Source organism: Theropithecus gelada, chromosome 5 (assembly GCF_003255815.1).
Source record: "Theropithecus gelada isolate Dixy chromosome 5, Tgel_1.0, whole genome shotgun sequence".
Classification (NCBI taxonomy): domain Eukaryota; kingdom Metazoa; phylum Chordata; class Mammalia; order Primates; family Cercopithecidae; genus Theropithecus; species Theropithecus gelada.
This window is the reverse complement of record NC_037672.1, coordinates 6,987,884-7,012,708: the sequence shown is the minus strand read 5'-3', so window position 1 is coordinate 7,012,708 and position 24,825 is coordinate 6,987,884. Positions and strand designations below refer to the sequence as shown.

The following is a 24,825-nucleotide window of genomic DNA, read 5'->3' as shown; positions in this document are numbered from 1 at the left end:
GGCACAGAAGGTCCCTCCCTCCTTCCTTAAACTCACTCCTCTCCAGCTTCCATGGCAACACCACCTTCTGGCTTTTTCTTTCCTTTGTCCTACTTCTTTGGCTGCCGCTTCTCAATCATCCTGAGGACTCCATCCCCTACCGTTCACTAGGCTCACTAACTGGATCCCTTGGCTTTGCACCAGCTCGTTGAAACACACCACGTGCTCTGAGCTACAGAACTCTGAACCCGGCTGTGTTCTTGGCTTCTCCACCGAGATGACTCAAAAGCTCCCCCAAACCAGAATGTCCAAAACCTCATGCAGTACTGTCCCCATCCCCACCCCAGCTGTGGTGGACATCCCCAAGTAACGGTTCCACAGCCAGAGGCCCAGGTCACCCGTGGCACTTCCTTTCCCTCGCATGCCCCCATGTCTGACCCAGTACCGAGGGCTGTTGACTGGCCTTCATAAAACCCACAAGCTGTCCACTTCTGCCCAGTCCACGGCCACGCCGCCCTCATCTCTCAGCTGTATTAAGCCATCGCCTCCCAGCTGGTCCTGCCACATCCCATCTCGGCCACTCTATTACGGTCTCTCCAAAACGCAGAACAGTTCACCTCTCCCTGCTTAAAATACCTCAACGTTGCCTGTCACCCATATGAGAAAGAGCCACAGCCTCATCAGGTCATCGAGGCTCAGGGTTGTCCTCTCCTTGCAGCCTTGCCTCACAGGATGTCATCCCTCAATCTCCACACCCCTGCCCCGCAGGCCTCCCTGCAGTCTCTGGAATGGGAGGTGTGTTCTCACCTCAGGGCCTTTGCATATGCTATTCCCTCCTCCCGGGGCTCTGCTCTTCTCTGCCCCCTTCCCCTGGTTAGTTCCAACTCATTCTTCAGATCCCTGTACGAATGTCGCTTCTTCAGAGAACACTTCCCCGAGGCCCCGCCCCTCAGTTCAAAGCACTGTGCACCCTTCTTTTACAGCAGGAGTCACAGTTTCTAGTCATATAGGTGGATGATTAGTGACTCCCAGAGAGATGACAGGCCCTTGACAACGAGCATCTTTCCTGCTTTTGTTCACCTGATACAGCACCCGGTGTGGACTCTTAATTAACATTTGTTGAATGAAGATGGGGAAGGGCGGGGACCCTTTCAGAGCCCCGGACTGTGGTCCTCGTGTGCTTTCACAGGCTCTTGGTGTTCCATGAAACACACTTTGGAAACTGCCCTTCACAGGTGAGAAGGATAAGGTTTACAGGGCAGGGCTTCCCAGGATCTCACAGCTGGTGATGGAGAAAAGCAGGGGACGTCCCAGGAACGCTGGCTCCTCATCCAGGACTCTTTCCCCTGCCCTATGCAGTCCCCCTGAGCCCGGAACTTCTGTGCCCATCTCTGAGAACTCTCATGTCCCATGCACTACATGAAGGAATCTCATGTACGTCTCCAAACCACCCTAGGCGCTTCCCACCGTAAGGCCCACATTACAGACAAGGAAGATGAGGCTCAGAGAGGCCAAGTGCTAGCCACAGTCATGCAGCTGCCTGCCGAGTGCCAGTGCTCGGGTTCAAATCCTGGCCACTGGGATCCAAGTCCAAGTCTAGATCCTCCTCCCATTTCCCATCCAGCAGATCCACGGGCTGCCCTTTGGAAGAGGGATCAGGACAGTGCTTGCCTCAGAAGTCGAGCCCCACTCCTGGCTCAGGGACTTGGCAAACTCTGCCCATAGCAGTGGGCTTCAGCCCACAGACCACGCTTCCAAAGGGACTCCTTTGTGAAGAAGTGGGAGAGACGGGCAGGGTTGGGGCCAGCTTACAGACAAGTAGCCTGGAACTGAAGAGCCTAACAGTTGACAGAACATTTACAATAAACTGTGGCCTATTTAGTTAAAATTGCTTATTAAAATGAATTCAAGCAAAAGCAGCTCTTCAAAATCAACACAAGAAACAGCAATCGAGCTGCACAGGGCTATGGAGGAGGAATCCAGTTTCCCAGACTGAGCACTGTTGGGGACTGGTCTCATTGCCCACAGTATTTCCTTCCCTCCCCAGCCTCACCAGGGCTCTCTGTGGCACAGTGTGCTCCTGTCAACTTTGGGCTCGGCCACGTGACTGACCTTGGCCAACAGAATGTGGGTGGAAGCTGCAGCATGGAAGGGAAGAGATGAGGCAGTGAGAGGAGGCAAGTTTCGGCCAGAATCCCCTGCATTCTGCCATTCACCAGGAGAATAGAGTGGCTGGGGAGTCGCTGGGTCCAGAATGGGAGACCCATGGTGCCCGAGTCCAACCTATAGCTGAGCACAGCCACTCCAGCCCCATGCCCACTCCTGCACACCCTCAAATGAGAAAAACAAGTGTTGCTTGAGATTTGGGGGCTGTTTGTTACGTGGTCTTATCACAGTATTACTGCAGCAATACTGACTAATACAACCACTTCCCAGCTATGTCTCCTTGGGCAAGTTGCTTTACCTCTCTGAGCCTCTATTCTCCCATCTGTCACAATAATACCTATGTCACTGGTTCTGAAACCACAGCCATCTTCACATCATGTTGAAGGGTTTTCTTTTTTTTTTTTTTTTTTTTTTTTGCTTTATCTCCCTATAATCCATGTCTTCTTCACTTAATGCTTTTCTTTAAACAAATTTTGTTTCTAAAAATCTAAATGTGACTTCAGTCTCATGCTAAGCAATTATACCAATGAGATGGTATTTCAATATTTTAAAAATAATTTTTTAAAATTGGTGCCTATAAAACCATGTTGTTTATTAAGCCATCTTGTGTAGTCCCAGTGGCACACATGGTGTGCTCTGTAAAACGGCGACCTGTGTCCTAGGGCTGCGGTGAGAATGAAATCCAGTGGCACCCTGGGCAGACAGCCTCGAACACACTGAGCACTTGTGATACTGGTGATGAGGAGGGGACCTCACAGTCTATGTCCCTAAGGCAGGGGACAGTGTCACTCACTGATCATTGTGGTCCCGCCCACCAGGGCCGCCCTGGTCCCTTGGAAGAAGTCATCAGCGGCAGTCATCCCCTGGGAGGGCTTCTGCAGGTACGTGTTGACATCGATACCTCCGGGAATAACCATTCGCCCGTTGGCTTCAATGGTCTTCACTCCACCAGGAACGATTAAGTTCTCTCCTATTTGTCTGGAGGCAAACAACAGAGACAGCCTTGGTTCTTAAAGGAAAAGTAGAATGGGCAGTCAACCCACAGCTTCAGTTCTGTTAAATAAACATTTCTGAGTTAGGCCCTTCACAAGGCCCTGGGTAGACAGATAACTCAGGCAGGGCGCATGCCCTCAAGGGGCTCACAGTCTAACAGGAGGTAAGGCAGGTGGGCAGACTGTTAGAGTCCAGTATAGCAGAGAGAGCCAGGGGACAAGAGGAGGGGCTCTTTCATCCAGCCCGTTATCTAAGAAGGCTTCCAGGTGGAGGGGTGGCAGAGCTCAGTCCAACAGAGGTGAGACCAGCATGATGCACACGCTGACTGTCACATCTATTCCGATGTAGCAGGTGCCGGAAAACTTCCTCCAGAAGGAGGGTAAATTCCAAATGGGGAAGGAGGGAAAGGAGCCTACGAAAAGAGAAACCAAGCCCCCGGGGATCTCTGTAGGTGACTTATTGATGACGGTGGCTTCTGGTTTTTATTTGCTGGCACCAGAGTCAGGAGGTCTATCAAGGCGCTGGGGGAAGAGGCTCAGCCAGAACCAGGAAAAGGACCCAGCAGCGTCCAAGGTCAAGGTCTGGCTCAGACCATGAGATCTGTGACTGATTTTTACTTAAAAAAAAAAAAAAAATCCAATTGTTGTGAACTCTTGAGATTGGGCAGTATATTAATTTTCTAAGTCACATGAAACACCAGTAGTAAAGACCCAGGAAGATGCTGCTTCAGTGACCAAAAGTGCAGTTCTAGACAGAATCCACAGCCAGGCAACCAAGACAGTAGCCCCTGCCCTCCTGGGCTCCCAGGAGAAGCTGGGCCAGCAAGCAGATCCCAGCTGGGGCTCCCCCAAAAACGTGGGTGCCACACACTGTGCTCTTAACCCAGGAAATAAGCCTAGGACCGCACAGTGCCAGGGACAAGGTGAACACTCAGAAAATGTTACCACACATGTCCACCTCCACCAGGATCACCACCGCCGCTGCTTTTAATAACCAATCCCTTACCTTCAAAATGTCCACCGCCGCTGCTTATAACCAGTCCCTTACCCCCAGAATGTCCACTGCCACTGCTTATAATATCCCCAGAATGTCCACTGCCACTGCTTATAATATCCCCAGAATGTCCACTGCCACTGCTTATAATATCCCCAGAATGTCCAACTTGACTGAGGGAAATCCTGTCTTCCCCAATCCTTCTGCCGTCCTCTCCAAAAGTGTGGGCTTGCCAACAGCTGAAGGGAAAGGGGTCAGGAAGACACCTGGCCCTTAACTTAAAAGGAACAGCAACTGAAGAACAGCGTCTTCTAAGCGAATCACGGCTTCTCTCATTGAATGCTCACAACCAGCTCTAACAGAGGACAGGGTAGCACCCCAAATGCCAACCCAGGCAAAGACCTGGCCACAGTCCAGTCAGAAGAGCCACTGGCTGTAGACATGCACATGGTGTGTCTACACATGGGCATGGACCTACGCATGAGTGTCAGCAGAATCACAGATCAGTCTGATTCAAGCCTGTGACTGAGTCACCATGCTGTGGGGGCCAACAAGTACTCTGATGAGAGGTTCTTTTATTTATTTTTGAGACAGGATCTCTGTCAGTCAGGCTGGAGTAGAGTAGTGCACATCATGGCTCACTGCAGCCTCACTTGCTGGGCTCAAAGCGATCCTCCCACCTCAACCTCCCAAGTAGCTGGAACTACGGGCGTGTATACCACCATGCCCAGCTAATTTTGTTTTTTAATTTTTTGTAGAGATGGGATCTCCCTATGTTGCCCAGGCTGATCTTGAACTCCTGCGCTCAAGGGGTCCTCCTGCCTTGGCTTCCCAAAGTGTTTGAGCAAACATGCCTGGCTTTTCTTTCTTTTTTTTTTTTTTTTTTTAAAGAAATAGCACATTTCCTGAGCAGCCTGGTTGGCCACAGTCCTAAGATGCTTAATGTTCAACAATGAGTGCCATCTCTGCAGCCAGAGGCTCTTTCTTACCAGGCACAATCATAGCCTCTTAACAAACCCTCTCTGGTCTCCCGCCAGCAGCCCTGTGAGGTAGGAGGTATTCCCATTTTGCAAAAGAGGACAACACAACTCAGAGAGGTGTAGTGACTCATCCAAAGCCACCCAGGAAGTCAGTGATGGGCCTGGATTTAAGCCCAGGTCTCCTCAAGACTAAGATCAGAGCTCTGACCAGCGGGCTTTACTGCTGCCCTGCTTCCCGTATATAGAAGCCAGATTCTCCCTGAACTGGGATTAAACTAAACGGGACTCACTGAATGGTGCTCAATAGCAATGTGCTTGAAAGGGAAAGAGGAGAGACAGACGCCCCTCCCCCAACACCATCACCCCACGGTGCGGAAGAAACTCAACCACCGGCACCTGATTCACCAAGGCTAAGTGAATTAAATGGAAACCCCGATGAATCATAATCCAACGAATCACGACAGCTGAGCGGCTCTTAAGAAAACTTGGCAAATGGCCACAAAATTAAAGGATTCTTGGGGTTTAATTAAAGTGGAGGAGAATAATTGTGCCTCTGCGTGCCAGGTGGTCCCTGGCTCTTCCACACCTACCCTTCTCCGCCTGCAGGATGCACATTCTGAATAAACACCCGAGGGCCGTGTGAGGCCTCGGTCACTGTCACTCGCTCAGCTTCACAAGGCCAGAGGAGAACTGCTGACACTCAGAGAGCTTCTCAGCAACGGATTCAAGTAAAAGGGGTTTACGACCAAGAGGGGCTGACAGATAATGAATTTAGGGAAACTGCATATTTCCTCAACAGCCAGGTTAGCCGGAGTCCTAGGACTCTTGATGTTCATACATACAGCACGCACTTAATGAATGCAGCTCAACTCATGGCCACTTGCTCCATCTGTATACCCCCTGGGATTGCAGGCCCTCTATCAGGGGGCCTGGCCCAGGAAGGATGGGCGTGGATGTGGTCAGATCAAAGCAGCAGGTGGTGTGTGGGAGCAGGGAGCCCACGAGATCATTCTAAGGGTCATTTTACCTTTCAGGCTTCAGAAGCCCAAAACCCCCACACAAAGGGGTGCTCCCTCGGAGTTGCTTTCTCTATATCTAAGCCATGGTTGAGTTAGAAAACCTCATTTTTTGACGCATCCTGACACCCTTCCCCACCCCCCATCTGCCTTCCTAACCATTCGGGATCCAGGTGCCCTGCAGCTGACAGGAGCATCCTCACCACCTGATGGCCAACATTCATTTGTTTATGCTTTCCCTGAATTGGCGCTCCAGGACCTACTCCGCAGGCCTGGTGCTGGGCCCCAGGGTGGGGGCCACGAGGCAAGGCCCTGGTCAAGGAGCAATGCAGTGTGACGAGGGCTGCAACAGACAGCAGCTCACGGGCTCTGGGGACGGAGGGATGTACCCCACACCATCTTGGGGTCAAGGAAGGCTTCCTGGAGGAGGAGTCACATGAGCTGGGCCCACAAGGACAAACAAGAGATGAGGAGAAGGCAGAGGGGCAAGGAGAAAAGGCGTTCCAGGCAGGGGACTGATGGGTGCAAGGCTCTGAGGTGACAGCAGCCTGGCAAGTCCTGTGAGTCCCAAGTTTTCATTATGGCCAGAAGAGTAAGCAAGGAATGAAGCCAGAGGAGGGGAGGCCCGAGCTGGACTTGAAATGGTCAAAGTTTAGGACTAGAACTGGGGGGTGAGCTAGGGGGAGGCAGGGAGGGCTCAACTGTTCTGGGTACCCCTCTTCGCTGGGTGATTTGCATATGTAGTCTCTTTCAATGCCCCCAATACTCCACAGCCCCTTTCCCCCAGCCTCCTCCTCCTCCTCCTGCATCATCATACCCAAAGCCCACACGGGCCCCAGGATGATTCTGTTAATGGTATCAATCCCTTTCTGCCTTCCCCGAGCTCCAATTCCCCTCTGCCTTTCCTTCTTGTGCCAACCACTCATGCTGGATCCTGAAACAGTGTCCTTCTCTCCTCTTCCAGATTTTAAGGGAAGAGGCTGAGCACCCAGCAAATCCAGGGTACAACTCACAGAAGGAGAACTGTACCGATCCTCACCCACCAGTAAAATGTTAAGGCCAGCCGGGCGCGGTGGCTCACACCTGTAATCCCAGCACTTCGGGAGGCTGAGGCAGGTGGATCACGAGATCAGGAGATCGAGACCATCTTGGCCAACATGGTGAAACCCCATCTCTACTAAAATACAAAAAATTAGCCGGGCATGGTGGTGCATGCCTGTAGTCCCAGCTACTCAGGAGGCTGAGGCAGGGGAGTCGATTGAATCCGGGGGGCGGAGGTTGTATGTAGTGAGCTGAGATTGCACCACTGCACTCCAGCCTGGGCAACAGAGTGAGACTCTGTCTCAAAAAAAAAAAAAAAGAAAGAAAAGAAAAGTGAAGGCCACCTACAGACCCCTGCTTGGCATTATGGACAGAATTTTGTCTCCCAAAATTCATGTTGAAGCCCCAGCCCACCCCCATGGGACTACCTTTGGAGACGGGGCCTTTAAGGAGGTGATTAAGGTTGAATGAGGCCACAAGAGTGGGGCCAGAATCCAACAAGACTGGTGTCCTTAGGAGAAGAGCCCCCAGGAGTGTGCACACACACAGAAAGGGCCCGAGGACAGCTAGAAGGTGGTGTCTGCAAGCCAAGGACAGACGCCTCAGGAAGAACCAACCCTGATGGCCGCTTGATCTGGGACTTCCAGCCTCCAGAACTGTGAGAAATAAACTGCAGCTATTTAAACCACCCAGCCTGTGGCATTCTGTTCCGGCAGCCAGAGCTGGCTAAGACACCTGGGTTGTCGTAAGCAGGACTGAAGAGGGAGCCAATGAGAAGAAAGTAAAGGAAACTCCAGCCCCAACGTCCATCTTTTCTTTAAGTGCCAAGGCCAGGCTTGGAAGCCACACATTCCTCCTTCCTCCCTGCTCCCCTCAACCCAATTCCAGAAACTGTGGGTAGGTGGAAGGAAGAGCTGTGAATTCAGTTGTCTTAGGGTGGAATCCGGGCCTTGACCCTAACTCACCCCATCATATGGGGCCAGGTACCCAGACTCATTGGCCTGCTGCCTCCAAAACCACAAAACAGGAAACATGTCTGCATTTTGCAGCTTTTGTGTGAGCATTGCATGAGAGGAGCTGCCTCAGCTATGTGGCAGGGAGCCTAGCCCGGGGGGCACCTGAGAAATGCCAGCCCCTTGTCCACCCGCAGCGTGCACCTCCCCCAACCTCTGTGAGGTCTCTACCCCTGAAATACAGGTAGACAGCCCTGTCATTCTAGGGCAGAATGCCAGCCTTCCGTTCCATCTAAGGCCAGGCAGCCTGGCGACACAGGTTTCTTAAAAGGTCTGTTTTGATCAACCCACTTGATAAGTCCATCCTCCAGGTAGACGTCAGCATAAAGGGACTGGTCATCGTTGATGATCCGTCCACCTTTGATGAGGAGTCGGTCACTCTGCAAAGCAAGGCAAAGTATTAAGGTTCCTTGGAGAAAAGCCAGGAGAAATTTTTTTCTTTTTAATTTCTAATGAAAGAATTATCAAATATTTTCAAAAGTAAAGGCATTTAACTTCCCCCATCCCAGATCCATCACCAGCTTCAATACTTCTCTATCCAACACTTCCCGTTCTCCTTTCACCTTTCTCCCCCTCACTTTGTTTTGTTTTTGCTGAGACGTTTTAAAACAAAGTCCAAGCACTGTATCTTTCCACCTAGAAATACTTTACTAGATCTCTCTCACTGCTAACCCACTTCCCGTTTGCCCCGAGAAATGAGTGTGCGCAGCAAGATGCACTTTTTTTTTTCTAAACAGGAAAGGGGTAAAGACTTTTTAAAGAAACAAAACCAGAATCCATTATCCCAACGAACCCAATTAATTTAATAGCTTCCCTATCAGTCAATAATCAGGCCCTGTTCAATGTTCCTTGATTGACTCATGGATGTCTTTTTGTAGTTGGAAGGTTTGAATCAAGAGCCATACCAGACCCCATAGCACACCTGCCTCATCATCTCGGCAGTCTCCGTCAGCATCTGCACTGGCCCCTCCTCCCTTTTGAATGTCATTCATTTGTTGAAGAAACTGGGTCATTTGTAGAACAGGGAGTTATCAAGGTATTATTAAAGATGATAATGATCAACTGAGAGACATTTTAAAAGATAGTGAAGAGACTAAAAACCCCACTTTCCCAGTATAACTCCCGGTTGACATTCTGATGTCTCCCCACCCTTTTTCCTCTGTTTTCTTCCCCACAGTGCACACATCCGCTCACTCATCCAAGCACCGATCAGCTACCAACTGATGCTCTGAGTGCCAGAGGGGACCAGGCGTAGAGCTGGAATCTGCTTTCCGGGGTTGACAGATGGAGAGACAGATGTTTATCAAGTCATAGGGTATGTGGGGTTGAAGAGGAGAAGACTGGGGACCTGCCATGGAAGCCAAGCAAAAGCGCTGCCAACCTTATCTGGGGGGTTGGGCAGAGAAAGCGCAGACCCAGAAAATAAGTCTAAAAAACAGTCTATTTGTATTTCCTATATCTACACTCTGTATGACTATAGATAGATAAATGGATGTGTCATTAGAGGAAGGCGGATAGATAAACACACACACACACACAAACAGAATTGTATGAATATGTCTACGTAAATATTCATGTATTCAGATGATGTTCTCTAAAGGGCGTTTTCAATCCCCCAGCCTATCCTAAGGGCACAGACCTAGGCTTTCAACCCTCTTCTATTTGTCAATACCATTCCAGAATGGAACTCAGCCATAAACATGTTTATGCATAAACACAAACAAAGCTTCACCATATGGAGTGTTCCGGGCGGAGGGAATGATATGCAAGTCAGAAACCAGAATATTATGGGAACCAAAAAGAACACAATTCTGTCCTTCCTGCATTTTACCATAATCACATCCCAACTTGCCGCACATTCTTCATGACTATGTGTATATATACATATACTTTTTTTTTCTTTTTTTTTGAGACGGAGTCTCCCTCTGTCGCCCAGGCTGGAGTGCAGTGGCGCGATCTTGGAGACAGGGCCTTTGGCGTGAACCTCCACCTCCTGGGTTCATGCCATTCTCCTGCCTCAGCCTCCTGAGTAGCTGGGACTACAGGGACCCGCCACCATGCCCGGCTAATTTTTTGTAGTTTTAGTAGAGACGGGGTTTCATCGTGTTAGCCAGGATGGTCTTGATCTCCCGACCTCATGATCTGCCTGCCTCAGCCTCCCAAAGTGCTGGGATTAATTACAGGCGTGAGCCACCACGCCTGGCCCCCCTTCATGACTATATTTTAAAAATAATCATAAAATATTCCATCTTAGGGATACATAATAAATTGTTTAATAATTCCCCCATTGTTGGTTACTGAAGTTATTTTCTGGTTTTTACAGTGATATGTATTGCTGCAAAAAACATTTTTGTGCATAAAATTCCTTCCTTAGTTTGAATGATTTGTTAGGCAAGGCTCTCAGAAGCTTAACAACTGGGGCAAACGACATAAACCTTATTTACAGCCCTTGATAAAGATGACCAAACTCCTTTCCAAAAGGAGTGCCCCATTCTTTGCATGAAAACACTAAGCACTCTTTTTTATTATTAATATTTGTTAATTTGTGTCCCTTTTCTTTTTTCTTTTCTTCGAGACAGAGTCTTGCTCTATCACCCAGGCTGGAGTAAAGTGGCATGATCATAGCTCATTGCATCGGGGGGTGGAGCTTGCAGTAAGCCGAGATGGTGCCACTGCACTCCAGCGAGCGCAGAGCGAGACTCCGTCTCAAAAAAAAAAAAAAAAGTAAACTGACAAGAACAACCCACAGTAGGTAGTGCTCTGATAGCAGAGCCTCACTCAAGAACCTGGAGGCAAGTGGTGCATCTGGGAGGTGGTTCCAGGGACTGCAGGGAGGGTATCCTGTTCAATAAAGAGTGCATATTGACCTGGCTAGCACTGTGGGCAACCAGAGCTTGATCTTGCCAAGGCCATCTGAGGAAGTGTACAGAAGGCACTTCAGTGTTCCCTTGGACCAGGTCCCATGGTCTTATAGCATCCACCACAATGCCCTGCAAGCCCAGAGAAGAAGAGTTCAACCCAAACTAAGGGATCAGAAACACATCATGCAGTTAGCTGCTCAAAGCTTCTAGCATCAGAATCATATTTCCCTCAGAGTGAAAGCCACGGGCAGCGAGACCCCAGTTCATCTGGAGTCCCAGGATCCTGGCAGTCTTCCTTCTCCTACTTCCTTTGGGCCCTGCTTGATGTTACTTATCTGAGTGCTGTCCCCTCAACTTGCCCTGTTTGGGACAACACACGCCACCACCCCACCAGCTGACCCTACATCCCTTACCCATTTTATGTATTCACAGTACTTACAGCACATCTGGCAGACTATGTATTTCTAGGTCTGTCTAAAATGTGACTTGCCACACCGGAATCACAGCTTTGGCGTGTTACCCCATTGGCTGTGCGGGACACAACTCCCCAGGGACACAAGACACGGGTGTTGGTGGGGACGGCACTGCCTGGAGTTTGCATAGTAAACTTGTCTTTACTAGACCGTGAGCTCCACAGAGGCAACGGACTTTGTTTTCTTCACTGCTGCCTTTCCGGCATCTTGGACACAGCCAGGCTGGCTGGCTGGGTGACTGAACTGATTCTTGACAGATGAATGGGTGAAGATGGAGAGAAAGACGTCACAGCTGGGAGTGGAGGAAAAGCAGTGTGACAAGGCACATCCTGTTCTTCAGCAGGAGGATCTCTGGAGGAAGATGCTTCAAGGTAAGTTGCTCCTAGGCCCCACGACCTATCTGTATCCTAAAAGAGATGTGTGCATCCCCAGGGAGGAAACTCACCAAGCCTCTTGATGGCATTCCAGGACCAGTGGGAAAAAGAGGCCCGGGCTCTGCACATCCAGGAAGCACCCACAAGCTGGCATGCATGTTTCACCGGCTCCAGAACAGGAAACATAAGTCACCAGCAGCTGGTGCATGGCTTCCGGAACATGGCCACCCTGCAGGCACCCGTATGCCTTGTCACATTTAATAGGGGGCTTTTCAGGCTCAGCCTGGAAGGTGGCATTTTAATGCACTGTGTGCCAGAAGATTGGCCCAACCTGCTATGCTCTTCCTAGAATCACATGGTGGAGCTCGTGTTCAAATCCACTCCCTCCCCAACTACCACCACCAGACACTGCAAGCAGGGGCGCCCAGGGCTCCAAGCCCTTAGCGTCTCTCAGGCGCTGGTCTACTTCCGAAAAAAAAAAGCCCATAGGAAGCCAAATGCTGATTCAACCTCGTCAAGTTCTTTCTTAAAATTAGTAGTTCCTTTGCCTCCTAAACAAGCATTTTCAAAGCCATGTGCTTCAGAACTCAAGCCCAGAGAGACTTTAGTAGGTACGGGCCCAGACAGGGGTTCCCCAGTGCCGTGAGTTTAGAAATCTCTAGGTTAAGGCTGGGTGCGGTGGCTCACGCCTGTAATCCCAGCACTTTGGGAGGCTGAGGCAGGCGGATCACAAGGTCAGGAGATCGAGATCGAGACCATCCTGGCTAACATGGTGAAACTCCATCTCTACTAAAAATACAAAAAATTAGCTGGGCGTGGTGGCGCACGCCTATAGTCGCAGGTACTTGGGAGGCTGAGGCAGGAGAATGGCGTGAACCCGGGAGGCGGAGTTTGCAGTGAGCCGAGATCGCGCCACTGCACTCCAGCCTGGGTGATAGAGTTAGACTCCGCCCTCCCACCCCCACCAAAAAAAAAAAAAAGAAATCTGTGGGTTAAGCGGAAGCAATGATGTCTTTATGACAGAACTTTTCAGATCCTTGCCTCTGCTGATATTTGATATGGATATTCCAGAGGATAATTGAGTTGATATCTTTTCCAAACTCAGGTCCCTTTGTGGTGTGGAAAATCTGAAGAGATACTTTCCCACAGAAGAGACTGTGGGAAACGGGCTTTGAAGGAGTTACGCGCTTTGTGGCCATGTGCACTGAACGGTCCATGCGGAATGTTAGGTCTGATTCCACCTCGCATGGAAATGAGCTCCACAGACAGGTGTGACCTCCAAGTTCACACAACTAGTAAGGGTGCAGCCTAGAGCCAAGGGTTCCTAACGGCCTGTCCAGCATTCCAGCCACCAAGCCATGCTTCTGTCCCATGTCTAAACATGTCTAAACATTCTCAAACTCTAGAATCCATGACACCTCATAAAAAGATAGAACTTAGAATACCCCCTACAAGTTCTAAGATCAACGGGCCTTGCCTTCTAAGGCTGCCTTTCTCATGCAGGAAATACGAGTGCACAGAACTGTATACCAAAAAATGTAAATGTTACATAATGTATGTTTTTTAAATTAATAATACCAAATTCACACACTTACAAAAAAAAGTACCAGTGCTGTCTGTTGCCTCTCACACGATTACTGTGAGGGGAAAACAGCAGATGTGAAAAATGGTATGCTCTGCATAAAAATTATTATGTAAAAACTAGGCTGGATGCAGTGGCTCACACCTATAATCCCAGCAATTTGGGAGGCTGAGATGGGTGGATCACCTGAGATTAGGAGTTTGAGACCAGCCTGGTCAACATGATGAAACCCCGTCTCTACTAAAAATACAAAAATTACCCGGGCATGGTGGCGGGCACCTGTAATCCCAGCTACTCAGGAGGCTGAGGCAGGAGAATTGCTTGAACCCAGGAGGTGGAGGTTGCAGTGAGCTGAGATCATGCCTCTGCAGTCCAGCCTGGGCAACAGAGCAAGACTCCATCTCAAAAAAAAATTATTATGTATAAACCTTGAAGAAATAAAGATTTCATGAAAAACTCAGCCAAAGTCTAACAGCTGAATTGATTAGCTCGGGCATGTCAGAGATGCCAGTTCGTTCCATGGCAACAGCAGTGACCTAAAGCAAATCATGTTCTTGTGTCAGCACCGCTTAAAAGCAAAACGTCCACACTCAGACAGAGGTGGGTTTCAATCCTGACTCCACTTATTATCCATGTGGCTTACCAAGCCTCCGTTTCCTCGTCTGTAAGATGGGGATACCAAGCCCAACTAATTTTTGCATTTTTAGTGGAGACAGGGTTTCACCATTATTGGCCAGGCTGGTCTCAAACTCCTAACCTCAGGTGATCCACCCACCTCGGCCTCCCAAAGGCTCCTCTGGGCTCTGCGTCCTAGGTGTGTATTTGAAGTGCTTCCTGAGCCCAGGTCTGGCAGGTGAAAAGCTCATTGTTCATTCTCTGTCCTTTTCTGTGGCTAGAACTCCACACTATAAATCATTGTTTAAGGATGGGTGTAGGCAACTTAAATGCAGCTTGTGTCCTCAAGGGGTGCTCAGGCCAGTGAGGGAGGCTGAATCAACAGCTGGCCTTTGCCCCCAGTGTGGGAAGTGCAGAAGGCCACAGAGCACGGAGGCAGCCTCTACATCAACCCTGCTAAAGGGAAAAGCATTTCCTCTGAGCTTGGAGGCTGAGTAGGTATTAGCCAGACAGCAAAGGCAAAAAGGGATTCTGAGAGAGGGAAGCACATGGTGTATTAGTCCGTCCTCACAATGCCATAAGGAAATGCCTGAGACTGGGTAATTTATAAAGAAAAGAAAAGAGGTTTAATTGGCTCATGGTTCTGCAGGCTGTACAGGAAGCACTGTGCTGGCATCTGCTCGGCTTCTGGGGAGGCCTCAGGAAACTTACAATCATGGTGGAAGGCAAAGTGGGGGGTGGGGGGTGAGCACCTCACGTGGCCGAGCAGGAAGAAGAGAGAGAGTGGGGAGGTGCCACACCTTTAAATAACAAGATCTTCTGAGAACTCACTCACTATCACAAGAACAGCACCAAAGGGGGAAATCCACCCCAACGATTCAATCACCTCCCTCCAGACCCCACCTCCAATACTGTGCACTACAAGTCAACCCGAGATTTGGGTGGGGACACAGATCCAGACCATATTCCATGGGGAAAGACACAGAGGTCAGAAGCAGCCTGGCGTGCCTGGGGGTCTGTAAGTGGTTTCCTTTGGCTGAAGGGTGACCTCAAAGCGGGGAATGTGGAAACGATTGCAGAAGCCAGATCTCAGGGACCCCAGTGCCGTGTGTACAGGGGAGTCTGGGCTCCGTGGTGAAGGTCATGGAGAGGTTTTCACTGGGGAGGAACCAGAACATAGAAACGTTTCCAAGCTAAGACATCTCATGAGCGCTGGGTGGAAATGGGAGAAGTGGGAGAAATCGTCTTTATCTTCTCCTCAAAGTTGGGATTCCTCAGTAAGAATATGTGGCAGCCAAGTTTGCAACAGGTATCAAAGGCCTTAACAATGTTCATGTCCTTTGACCCATAAATTTAGTGCTGGGAATTTGTCCTCCAGAAAATGTCCAAAACAGGGTCAAAAAATGACACACAAAGATGTGATCCAGAATTAATTACAATGGCATAACCACACCAGTAATGAGGTATCATTCAGCTACTACAGCTACTAAAATATTTTCCAGGAAGTTTTAAGCACGAACAAAAGTGCTAGATAATAAAATGTAAGGAGAAAACGCAAACTACAAAATTCTCTGTTAGGAATGCAAAAGGAAGTGGATCTGGAGTAACTGGCTTCCCCTACGGAGACTTTGGGGTCCACCCCCATGATCTAATCACCAGTATAATGCACAGCCCTCTCCCAATGCACAGCCCTCCCCCAATGTGCCCATCTCTCATTGAGGTGGACACCCCTTCATGGCCAGGGGAGTTCTGCGTATTTCATCTCTATATCCTCAGGAACCAGCCAGGAACCGTACACAGTGTTTAGCAGATGTTTGCTGGGCAGGAGGGGAAGAGGGAGGCAACAGACAAGAGGCAAGGGAAGGAGAAAGTAGAAAGAGAAAGTTTGAAAAGAGAGAGGGAGTGCAAAGGAGAGAAAAGGAAGACGAGACAAAAAAAAAGGGAAGAGGAAATGAAAGATGGAAAGAGGAGGAAAGAAAGGAGAGAAAAGAGAAACAAAGGGAGAAAAGCATAGATGGACATATAATAAATCTCTCTTTTCTGCTTTTCAAATTCCTGAAAACCTAACCCCACTGGCTGGGAGAGAAGTCTGGCAAGTGCAAAGCCTGCACACTACAGATGATGCAGGAAGGCATCCTCATGAAGACTCTACCAAAACCCTGCTGGGCTGCAGTCGTGTTTCTACTGCCAAATAGCTCATGAGTCAGAGGAGCAGCCAGGCAGGAGAAAGGGATTCTTCTCCAAACCTACTGTTATCTCCCATCCAGCCCCCACTGGGAGGACAGAGCTGACAGTGGCAGGACGCTTTTGTTCTTTTCACAAACTTTAAGCATTAGGTTGAGCTCTGCTTACAAAAACTAGCCTTTAAAGCTTCAGGCATTTTTATCCATAGAACAAAAAAACAAACAGCAGCAACCGCAGCAACAGAGCCTCAGCTCAGAGGGGAGGTTCTGGATGACAGTGAATTTTCTGCATCACTGTCTATTCCTGAGTGAGGCATTAAACCTCCACGGGTTCTGTTCTCCCTCCTGCAGAGTGGGAATAAATCTGTCATCTCCACCATGAAGGTGGCTGTCAGAAGGCATACAAAATCTATTAAGGTCTAGATTTTAGGAAAAAAAAGAGATGGGATGCTATTCTTATCCAATCAGCCTTTATCCAAAAATCACTGGTTTAGCAACCTTGGCTATCTGGAAAATAGCAGAGAACCAAAGCTGTTATTACAGTGACAGAGAAAAGACCGTGGCTATGTCATCAAGGAGGGGAAAATTGAGCTGAGTTCCAAAATATAAATAGGAGTTCAGAAATCTGGAAAAATTGGGAGCGGAGAAGGGAAACATCCCAGCCAAATAAACATTAGATACAGAGACACCGTCTTCTGAAAGTTCCAGATACTGTGGGTAGGTGAGGAACAGGTGGGGATTGGTGCTGTCCGCGGTCCTGAATTGACACTGGGCACAGAGACTGAGTTTTCTCCAAACCCTGACGCTGAAGACCCCTCAGCCCCCTGCCACATCCAACCTTGTAGTTTCTTACTGCTTTTCTTTCTCAGCTTCTTAAAAAAGTCTTGTTTCAAAAATTCTTCTTTTGGCCTTGCAGAGTCAAAATAATCATGATTTATGTTTCCAAATGGACATAGCTGGCTTCAAGTACTTCTCAGTGTTGGTAAATGAAGACCTGACACTATTTCAATACTTTAATTCTTCCACCCCAGGAAGTTGGGGTGAGGGCAAGCAGCTCCCATGGCCCCCACGTGCTCCACTAGGGCAGTCACTGGAGTCATGAACAGGCGGGTGTCAACATAGGGTCTCAGAGGCCACACAAATTCAGATGAGGTTGCCTGATTCCTCAGTGGGAAGGGCAGGAAAGCTCAGGGTAACTAAAAGACCAGCCTCTTCTGGAAAGATGAGGAAACTCTTTCTTTCCAAAGAGCAAGCAGGGAAATGAGCCTCAAAAAGATCAAGGGAGCCCATTTTGTAGAAATGTGCTTATCCAAGCATTGAATGCAGGGGGAACCGCTTTCTTTTAGAACAAAGGAAATGTCAAGGTGGGTTTTGAAAGTTTTTAGTCCTTTAAAACCACATACTCATGACATTGAGGCTGACATTCGCAATTCAAAACTTCAAGATGATCGGTAGGCATACCCCCTGCAACCCCCCACCCCCTGTCAAAAACTGACAGCATGACACCATGGCCCAGCTGGTCCTCAAAATGCCCTGGAATTGCCTGCTAAAAATTCCCTTCGGGGCTTTTATCAAGATATTCATTCACCAGATCTAGATTACAAGCCAGGAATTTATATTATTAACAAACATCCCCAGAAGATTTCAACACAGACCCTCTGTGGCAAGTCCTCACCCAAAGTGGGTGCAGTGCAGCCCCCTGCCCCGCTGACAGTGGGTGTGCTGCTCATGTGACCTGCTTTAGCTGGGGGTGCACCAGTCCGAGCACAAGCTTTAAGGGGCAGGTGGGTTCAGCTCTCCCTGACAGTCTACTCCCCGGCCATGAAAACCACAGGACCCAAGGAATGGCAGCCCCAAAATGACAGGATATGAGGAGCACACCTGACCCCAACAGAAGACTGAAGACAAATCAAGCTGAGCCCTGCTAAGCACCTACCACCCACAAACCCAATGCCACAAATAAATATTTGTTGCTGTAAGGCACAGGGTCTAGGGGGATGCTTGTTAGGCAGCATCATTGCATCAAAGCAAATTAATACATCAGAAAGGTTCTGTGTTGGGAGTCACAGGGGTTGCTGCATGAGAGCTTTTATAGCTCAAATACGTCAAACTTCCATGGCTTGGTCCCTACCTTGAAGAACCAGAGCCTTCCCCTTCAGCAAGCTCCCCGCTCTGGCCTCCCTGAAACAGCAAATGCTGCCATCCCATTCAGCTGCACACTCATATTTATTCACAGAAACCATCCATTTGCCTTTGATTTTGCCTCCGGGGACAGCCTGTCAGCCAGTGGCCCTTTGCCACACTATCCAGGCATGCAACCCACAAAGTGGCAACTGGTATAAGCCTGAATCTAATTAACACACATTCGTTCCCCCTCTCATGGATAGGGGACAGTGTGGCTTTCCCCGCTTCATGAATGGAGATACAGGTGGTCCCCATGGACTGCAGGATTTTTTTTCCCGAGCTTATGCCTGTTTCCATGACAACTGCAGTTATAAGCGCACAATTTCAGGTCCCATTGTACCAGCAGACTTTCAGGGAGCACTCCCTGATGGACTGAATATCTGATTTTAAAACAGCACTCCTCTGTCACAACCCCAAGAGTGGGCCTGCACGCTGCATGGGGAAAGATGATGCTAGCTGCATGTGTGATCGGTGACTTGACCCATTTCTGTGTTCTGGTCTGTGCTTCTTGCTCTATAGAAAGAAATCTGGATAGAACTCCTTTGCCTTAAGAAGTGCACATTCCTTGAACTCATATTAAGGATCAGTTCTGCATTACATGGGTTTTCATTTTTAATTCTTAAATCACCTTAAAAGTGGGAATAAGTATGACAAGTGAGGAAACTCAGAAGTAATTTGCTCAAGGTCACACAGCCAAGAGACGGAACAGCAGCTAGGATTTGAACCGAATTCCACCTGGCACCTATACAGAGACCACCCCACCGCCTCTCGGTGGTGAGACTAGTACAGTGTTCTCTTCAGTGTACCTAGTTGATGCATCTGAGCCTCATTTCCCCCCTCTGTAAAACAGGGACAGGCAGCAATAGACTACACTTATCTGTTCAGTGTTTATCAAGTACATACTCCAGGCCTGGCACCTCCCCTGCCCTCTTGACACGATTATTGTGAATGTGGTCAAAAGTGGTTAAGGCAGATTAAAGGCTTCTGACAACTGCAAAAGGCTTTCTAGGGGAAAGACATTACATGCAGAGACCTATCACCTAATAAACATTGCCGATGCCTCCTGGGAGCCAGGTACTTATATTTACTCTCTCACTGCATGCTCGTTTAACAGAGGCGATGTTTGGACATGAATGCAGAGGTCAGACTGCACCTAACGACATGGGTGCAGAGGGCAGACTACCTAGGCTCTTATGTGGCCCCACACCTCCAAACTGTGTCACATGGGTTAGTTCACCTCTCTGTGCTTCTGTTTCCAACAAATGCAGAGGAAAATTTTGAATGTGAAATGAATTAACCCACGGATAGCACTTCACACAGTGCCTTATTTTTTTTTTTTAATCCTTGCAATGTGGGGTAACAGATCTCATTAAAATGCTCAGTTCCATTTTCAGCTTCTGTCTAATCTGTCCCACGCCAAGCCTAACTCTTTTTTAGATCTTGTTGCATCTACTCTGGAACTGTTCTAATACCTACCTGCTGACTTTCACCTCCCAGTGCACTTGCCCCCAGTAAGCCCTCGCCCCATCTCCCTGCCACATATCTTGTCCGCTCCATATGATAGGCAGAGTGACCTTTCTGAAATGCAAATCCAACCGTGCGTCGCCTCTCCTCAAAATCCTTCACCAGCTTGTCCTCATCTGTAGGACAAAGCACACCTCCTAGGCTCTTCCTGGCCTGAGCCCTGCCCTCTCTTGGCTGCGCCCCACCACATCTATCTATGCACACCACACTCTGCCTCCCTAACTGCACCTTCACAACCTGTACCTTCGTCTATGGCCTCCCTGAAGCATGGATCTCTGGCCACATCTGCTCTGCTCATTGCTTTCCAACTCCTTAGTCACGTGCAGTGTCTTGAGTCCAGGATCACAAGGTCACTCCTTGGAGTTCCCACATGAGGCTTGCATCTCTGGTCAGCATTGGTTCATGACACTCATTTTCCGGCTCATTTTAATGTATCTTATTTCCCCCATGAGACTGAAATCCTTGGCATCGGAGACGGCAGCTTATTCCCACATAGCTTCTTAGCAGGGTGATCTTTGGCAAGATACTTAATCTCTGTTGGCTTCAGTTTCCTCATCTATAAATGGAACCCATCAAAATACCTACCTCACAAGATTACTTGAAATAATATGTAAAAGCACCCAATACACTGAACACTGGCCTATGAAGTCTAACAATCTATGCCAAATGCTCTAACATTCTATGCCAAATGCTCACGCATTTGAGGACTCAGGAAAAAGCTTTGATTGCTTTTATCAGCTTCCCAGAGGAGTTGATGGCCTTAGAAAGCCTTTAAACTAGTTTAAGAGGTCCCCAGTAATTAAAGTTTTATTTGGATTGCTTTTTATTCTGCACATTCAGAAATAAAATATAGCAAAAAAGAAATGAGATCAAAGGAAAGGAAAATGAAAGAAGGTAAAGGAAAACCTAACACCATATGCAGAAATCATGCTAGAGGAGGAATGAAGAACTGGAGTGGTGTTGGGAAAGAGAAGGTCCTAAGTAATGGAGAAACATCTTCCAGTGCCTCTAGGAACAGCAGTGTGGAAGAAGAAATTTGGGAAGATTCTGAGAACAAAAGTAGGGCACGAGGCAGAATCCCACTCTACATAAAGAAGAGCTTTCCAACAACAGAGCTGTACAAGAGTAAAGCAGGTTGCCATGTAAAGTGGTAATCTCCCTGTCTTTGGAGGTATGCAAAGAGAGCATATTGGGAATTTCTGCACTGAGGGGAGAATGGCGGGGGCAGGGGAGAAGCAATAGACAGACAATTTTTCTTCCTCCTTAATTGTACAACACAAAATTTTACATAATTTAGAAGTTCCATTCAACCTTGAGGTTATAGAAATCAAACATTTGCTGAGATGTTATTAAACCTTAAGCCCTAAGGGTTTATGGATATGGTACGATTAAAAAATACATAATCTGGGGGCAGGTTTAAAATTTCCTCAAATAGCCACCTTTTTGCCGTATGCAATTCTGCATCAGATCCAATAAGTCTTCCCATGGAATTGACTCCAAGTTCAACACCAGGTCATTATTCAGTCAAGGCCTTGGGGAGAGGCGAAGATGTGCAATGTGATGATCCCGCTTGTGTATAAAAAGTACCTTTTGCAAAAGCTTCCTATTCCATGTGAAAGGCAGTGAAGCCCATTACTAAACCAGATCTGCCCTCTCCCCATTGTGGAAGCACCACTTCAGAGGCCCCCACACCTTTTCTCTTTGAGCTCCAAACTCCTCATGCCACCTTCTTCTCCTTCTACGTAGTAACTACCTTCATGTTAAATCCACAGATAGGGCCTTGTTAAGGAAGACTAAACACAGTTGTGGCTGAAACCTCATTCAGCAAGGAAGGCCACAATCTTGGCCCCATTCACTCACTCACACAGTGTGGCATCCCCACTGTGAATTCCCAGTCTTCCTGAGGGGCTCCTGAGGAGAATCAGACAATTCCCAGTCTTCCAAGTATCCTCGGTCAAGTGGAGCAGATAGATGTGAGCAACAAGCCAAGTTACTGGAATCAAAGTGCTCGCCACCCCCAGCCCAGGAGGAGGGATCCTCTATGGATAATGGGCACAGCTGATACAAAGGCAGAGGGCCACACATGGTGTGCCAGGTCAAGGAGAATGCTCTGGATGCCTGGGACACAGGCCCAGCGAAGGAGTGAGGAACTGCAACCTCATATAGCCACAAACGTTGCTTTCTTCCTTTTAGCTGCTTGCTCTTGTTTTCTAGACCAACTTCTCTATGAAGCATCCAAGATCCCACTCCACTTCCCAAACTACCAACACCAACTCAGAGTTGTTTCTTCTCAGAGCAAAGCTATGATTTGGTCATTACAGCTCTCTAGGGCAATGGTTCTCAACCTTACTGTATTCAGGACATACTTTCAAATCATATAAAATTCTGCAGCATTCTTGAAGGATTAAAGATCTAAAACTACACCAAGTATGTCTGCAACCATCCCCATGCCCTCCCACTACCATGTGACTGTGGCTGTCTTACAGGTCTATAGTAGCTGTGATTACACTTGGTTACTGTTCAGCACCATGGTGCTGTCCACTGCCCTCACCATGTTCTTTTATATGCCCTCAGGGCAAAGTCCTCTGGTGTCCCTCTTCCATGGCAAGAGCTGACTTTTACTTACAGCAAATTAGACTCTATTCAACATCTCTCTGGTTGTGAATACTCAGGGCTCCACCTGCGAGATGCTACAATAATTCATAAACTTGGTTGTAGTAAACATAAATTTTAAAAGCTGATCAAAATTTAGCAGTACATCTGCAGAGAATTTTTTTTCAGTACACCACTGTGCTCACAGCACACAGGCTGAGAACCACTGGGTGTTGAAATAGCTTGCATTTTTCTGTCTTCTACCAATACCTTTTGTACATGGGCCCCTAATTTCTATCTTTGTCCCTTGCCTCTCACCCTCATTCCAATCTATTCCTTATTGTCCATTGAGACCCCTCAATTTGGAGCTTGCTCCCAAATCCAGTTCAACCTAAGAACCAATAGTGGGATTTTTCTTCCAACCCAATCCCCGTGCTTCCCGACCACCTCATCATCAGCTTCCACGGGTGTGTATTAGCATCTTTCACATGTCAGGACTTTCACATTTAATCCTCACATCTCCTCCAGAAAGACTGACTTTGTGCTTCTCTCCCACTGATTTAGAGCTTGATCATACAACTTGCTTTGGCCAGTACACTATCAGTAGCTGTGAAATATGCTATATTTGAGTACAAGTTCTTAAAGATATTTCAGGTTGCTGCCAATCTCTTATGCTTTTCTTCCCCTTCAGCCTGGGTCTCAAAGTGAGGAGATGCACAGAGCAGACTCGCTACCCACCAGTAAACAGGACAAAGTTCCAGCCAACCCACAGCCCTCATGTAGCATGAGCAAAAAATAAGCATATATTGTTGAGACCTTAGGTTGTTTGCTATGGAGCAAAGCTAATACACCATCCCACGGTAATAATAATAAGAGCTAAGCCACATTGCATTTACTATGTGCAGGCAGTATTTTAAGCATCTTACACATATTAGGTCATTTAATTCTATGGGGAAAAAATCTTAGGAAATACCATTCTGATTTCCAAACATAAATCTGTACAGAGAAAATTGATGCATAGAAAGAATAAGTGACTTGTCCCAATTACACAGCTAGTAAGTAAAACAGCCAGGATTCAAAGCCAGATAGTCTGAGTTCAGAATCCACATTCCTACAAGCTGCTTTCATAGTAACAGCCTCTTACCTCAAGAACTTCCAGTGTCTTCCTATTAACCATCGAAGAAGATCAGAGTGGCCTAGAACTTGGAACTGAATTATCTAATCCAACCTCTCCCTGTCAAGAAAAGGGATCTGAGGCCCAAGGAGAGAAAGTGACTTGGTCAACATCAAATAACCCATTCATGTCTGAGACACACTTAGAACCCACGTCTTATTTCTATCCCCTTGGGTGCATTCTGCCTGATTTCCAAAACCTTATAGAATCCCCCCATAGCCCCACCCATTCACATGTATTTCCAGTTCTGCATCCTCTGATTCAGCTGTGTGAAATATTCCATCCACCTTGCATGCCCTTCCCTTCCCTCCACCAATCAAGTCCCTTAACACCTGGCTGATGTCATCCCCCAAACCCCAAGAAGTCACCTCTCATTCCTTCTGCCAGGGCTGAATCATCTCTTCTCTGAATTCCTCTGACACCTGTGCCCTGTTCTGCAGCCTGCCTCCCTCCCTCCCTCCCTCCCTTCCTCCTTCTCTCCCTCCCTTCTTTCCTTTCTTTCTCTTTCTTTCTTCTTCTTTTTTTTTTTTTTTTTTTTTTTGAGAGAGTCTTGTTCTGTCACCCAGGCTGGAGTGCAGTGGCATGATCTCAGCTCACTGCAACCTCTGCCTCCCAGGTTCAAGCAATTCTCCTGCCTCAGCCTCCCGAGTAGCTGGGAGTACAGGTGCTCACCACCATGCCCAGCTAATTTTTAGTAGAGACAGCGTTTCACCATGTTGGCCAGGCTGGTCTCAAACTCTTGACCTTAAGTGATCTGCCCACCTTGGCCTCCCAAAGTGCTGGAATTACAGGCACCCTTTAGTCTTTCTTAAGTTGTTTTATGTACATGCACTTTGTTACTTAGATGGCAAGATCATTAAAATCAGGGACACACACACACACACACACACACATGCTTTCTCACCACACCTGCTGGTTAGCTACCATTCTGAATTTTCATTTCCTCAAAGACACAGCCTGAGTTTTCAGAACGGAGCTATGACCTGTTAAACATTTACTATGTGCCATGCACACTCATGTTCGTTGTATTGTGTGTGCTCCATGTATTCAGTCTTGGCCATGTTCATTAGAATAAATGGGCA

General features: G+C 48.0%; 1 protein-coding gene across 5 annotated transcripts in view; it reads right to left on the bottom strand.

Annotated features, from left to right (window-relative positions):
• The window catches only part of CRMP1 (collapsin response mediator protein 1), a 71,235-nt gene that overhangs the window by 37,044 nt on the left and 9,366 nt on the right, over positions 1–24,825 (bottom strand). For 4 of the 5 annotated variants that reach the window (XM_025384743.1, XM_025384745.1, XM_025384744.1 and 1 more), the window contains exons 2-3: positions 8,473–8,561; positions 2,939–3,123 (exon numbers count right to left, since the gene is read on the bottom strand). In XM_025384743.1, coding sequence (XP_025240528.1) covers positions 2,939–3,123; positions 8,473–8,561 — 274 coding nt within the window. Of the gene's footprint in view, positions 1–2,938; positions 3,124–8,472; positions 8,562–11,622; positions 11,644–24,825 lie in introns of those variants that run through there. The other variant, XM_025384748.1, reaches the window with a different exon arrangement.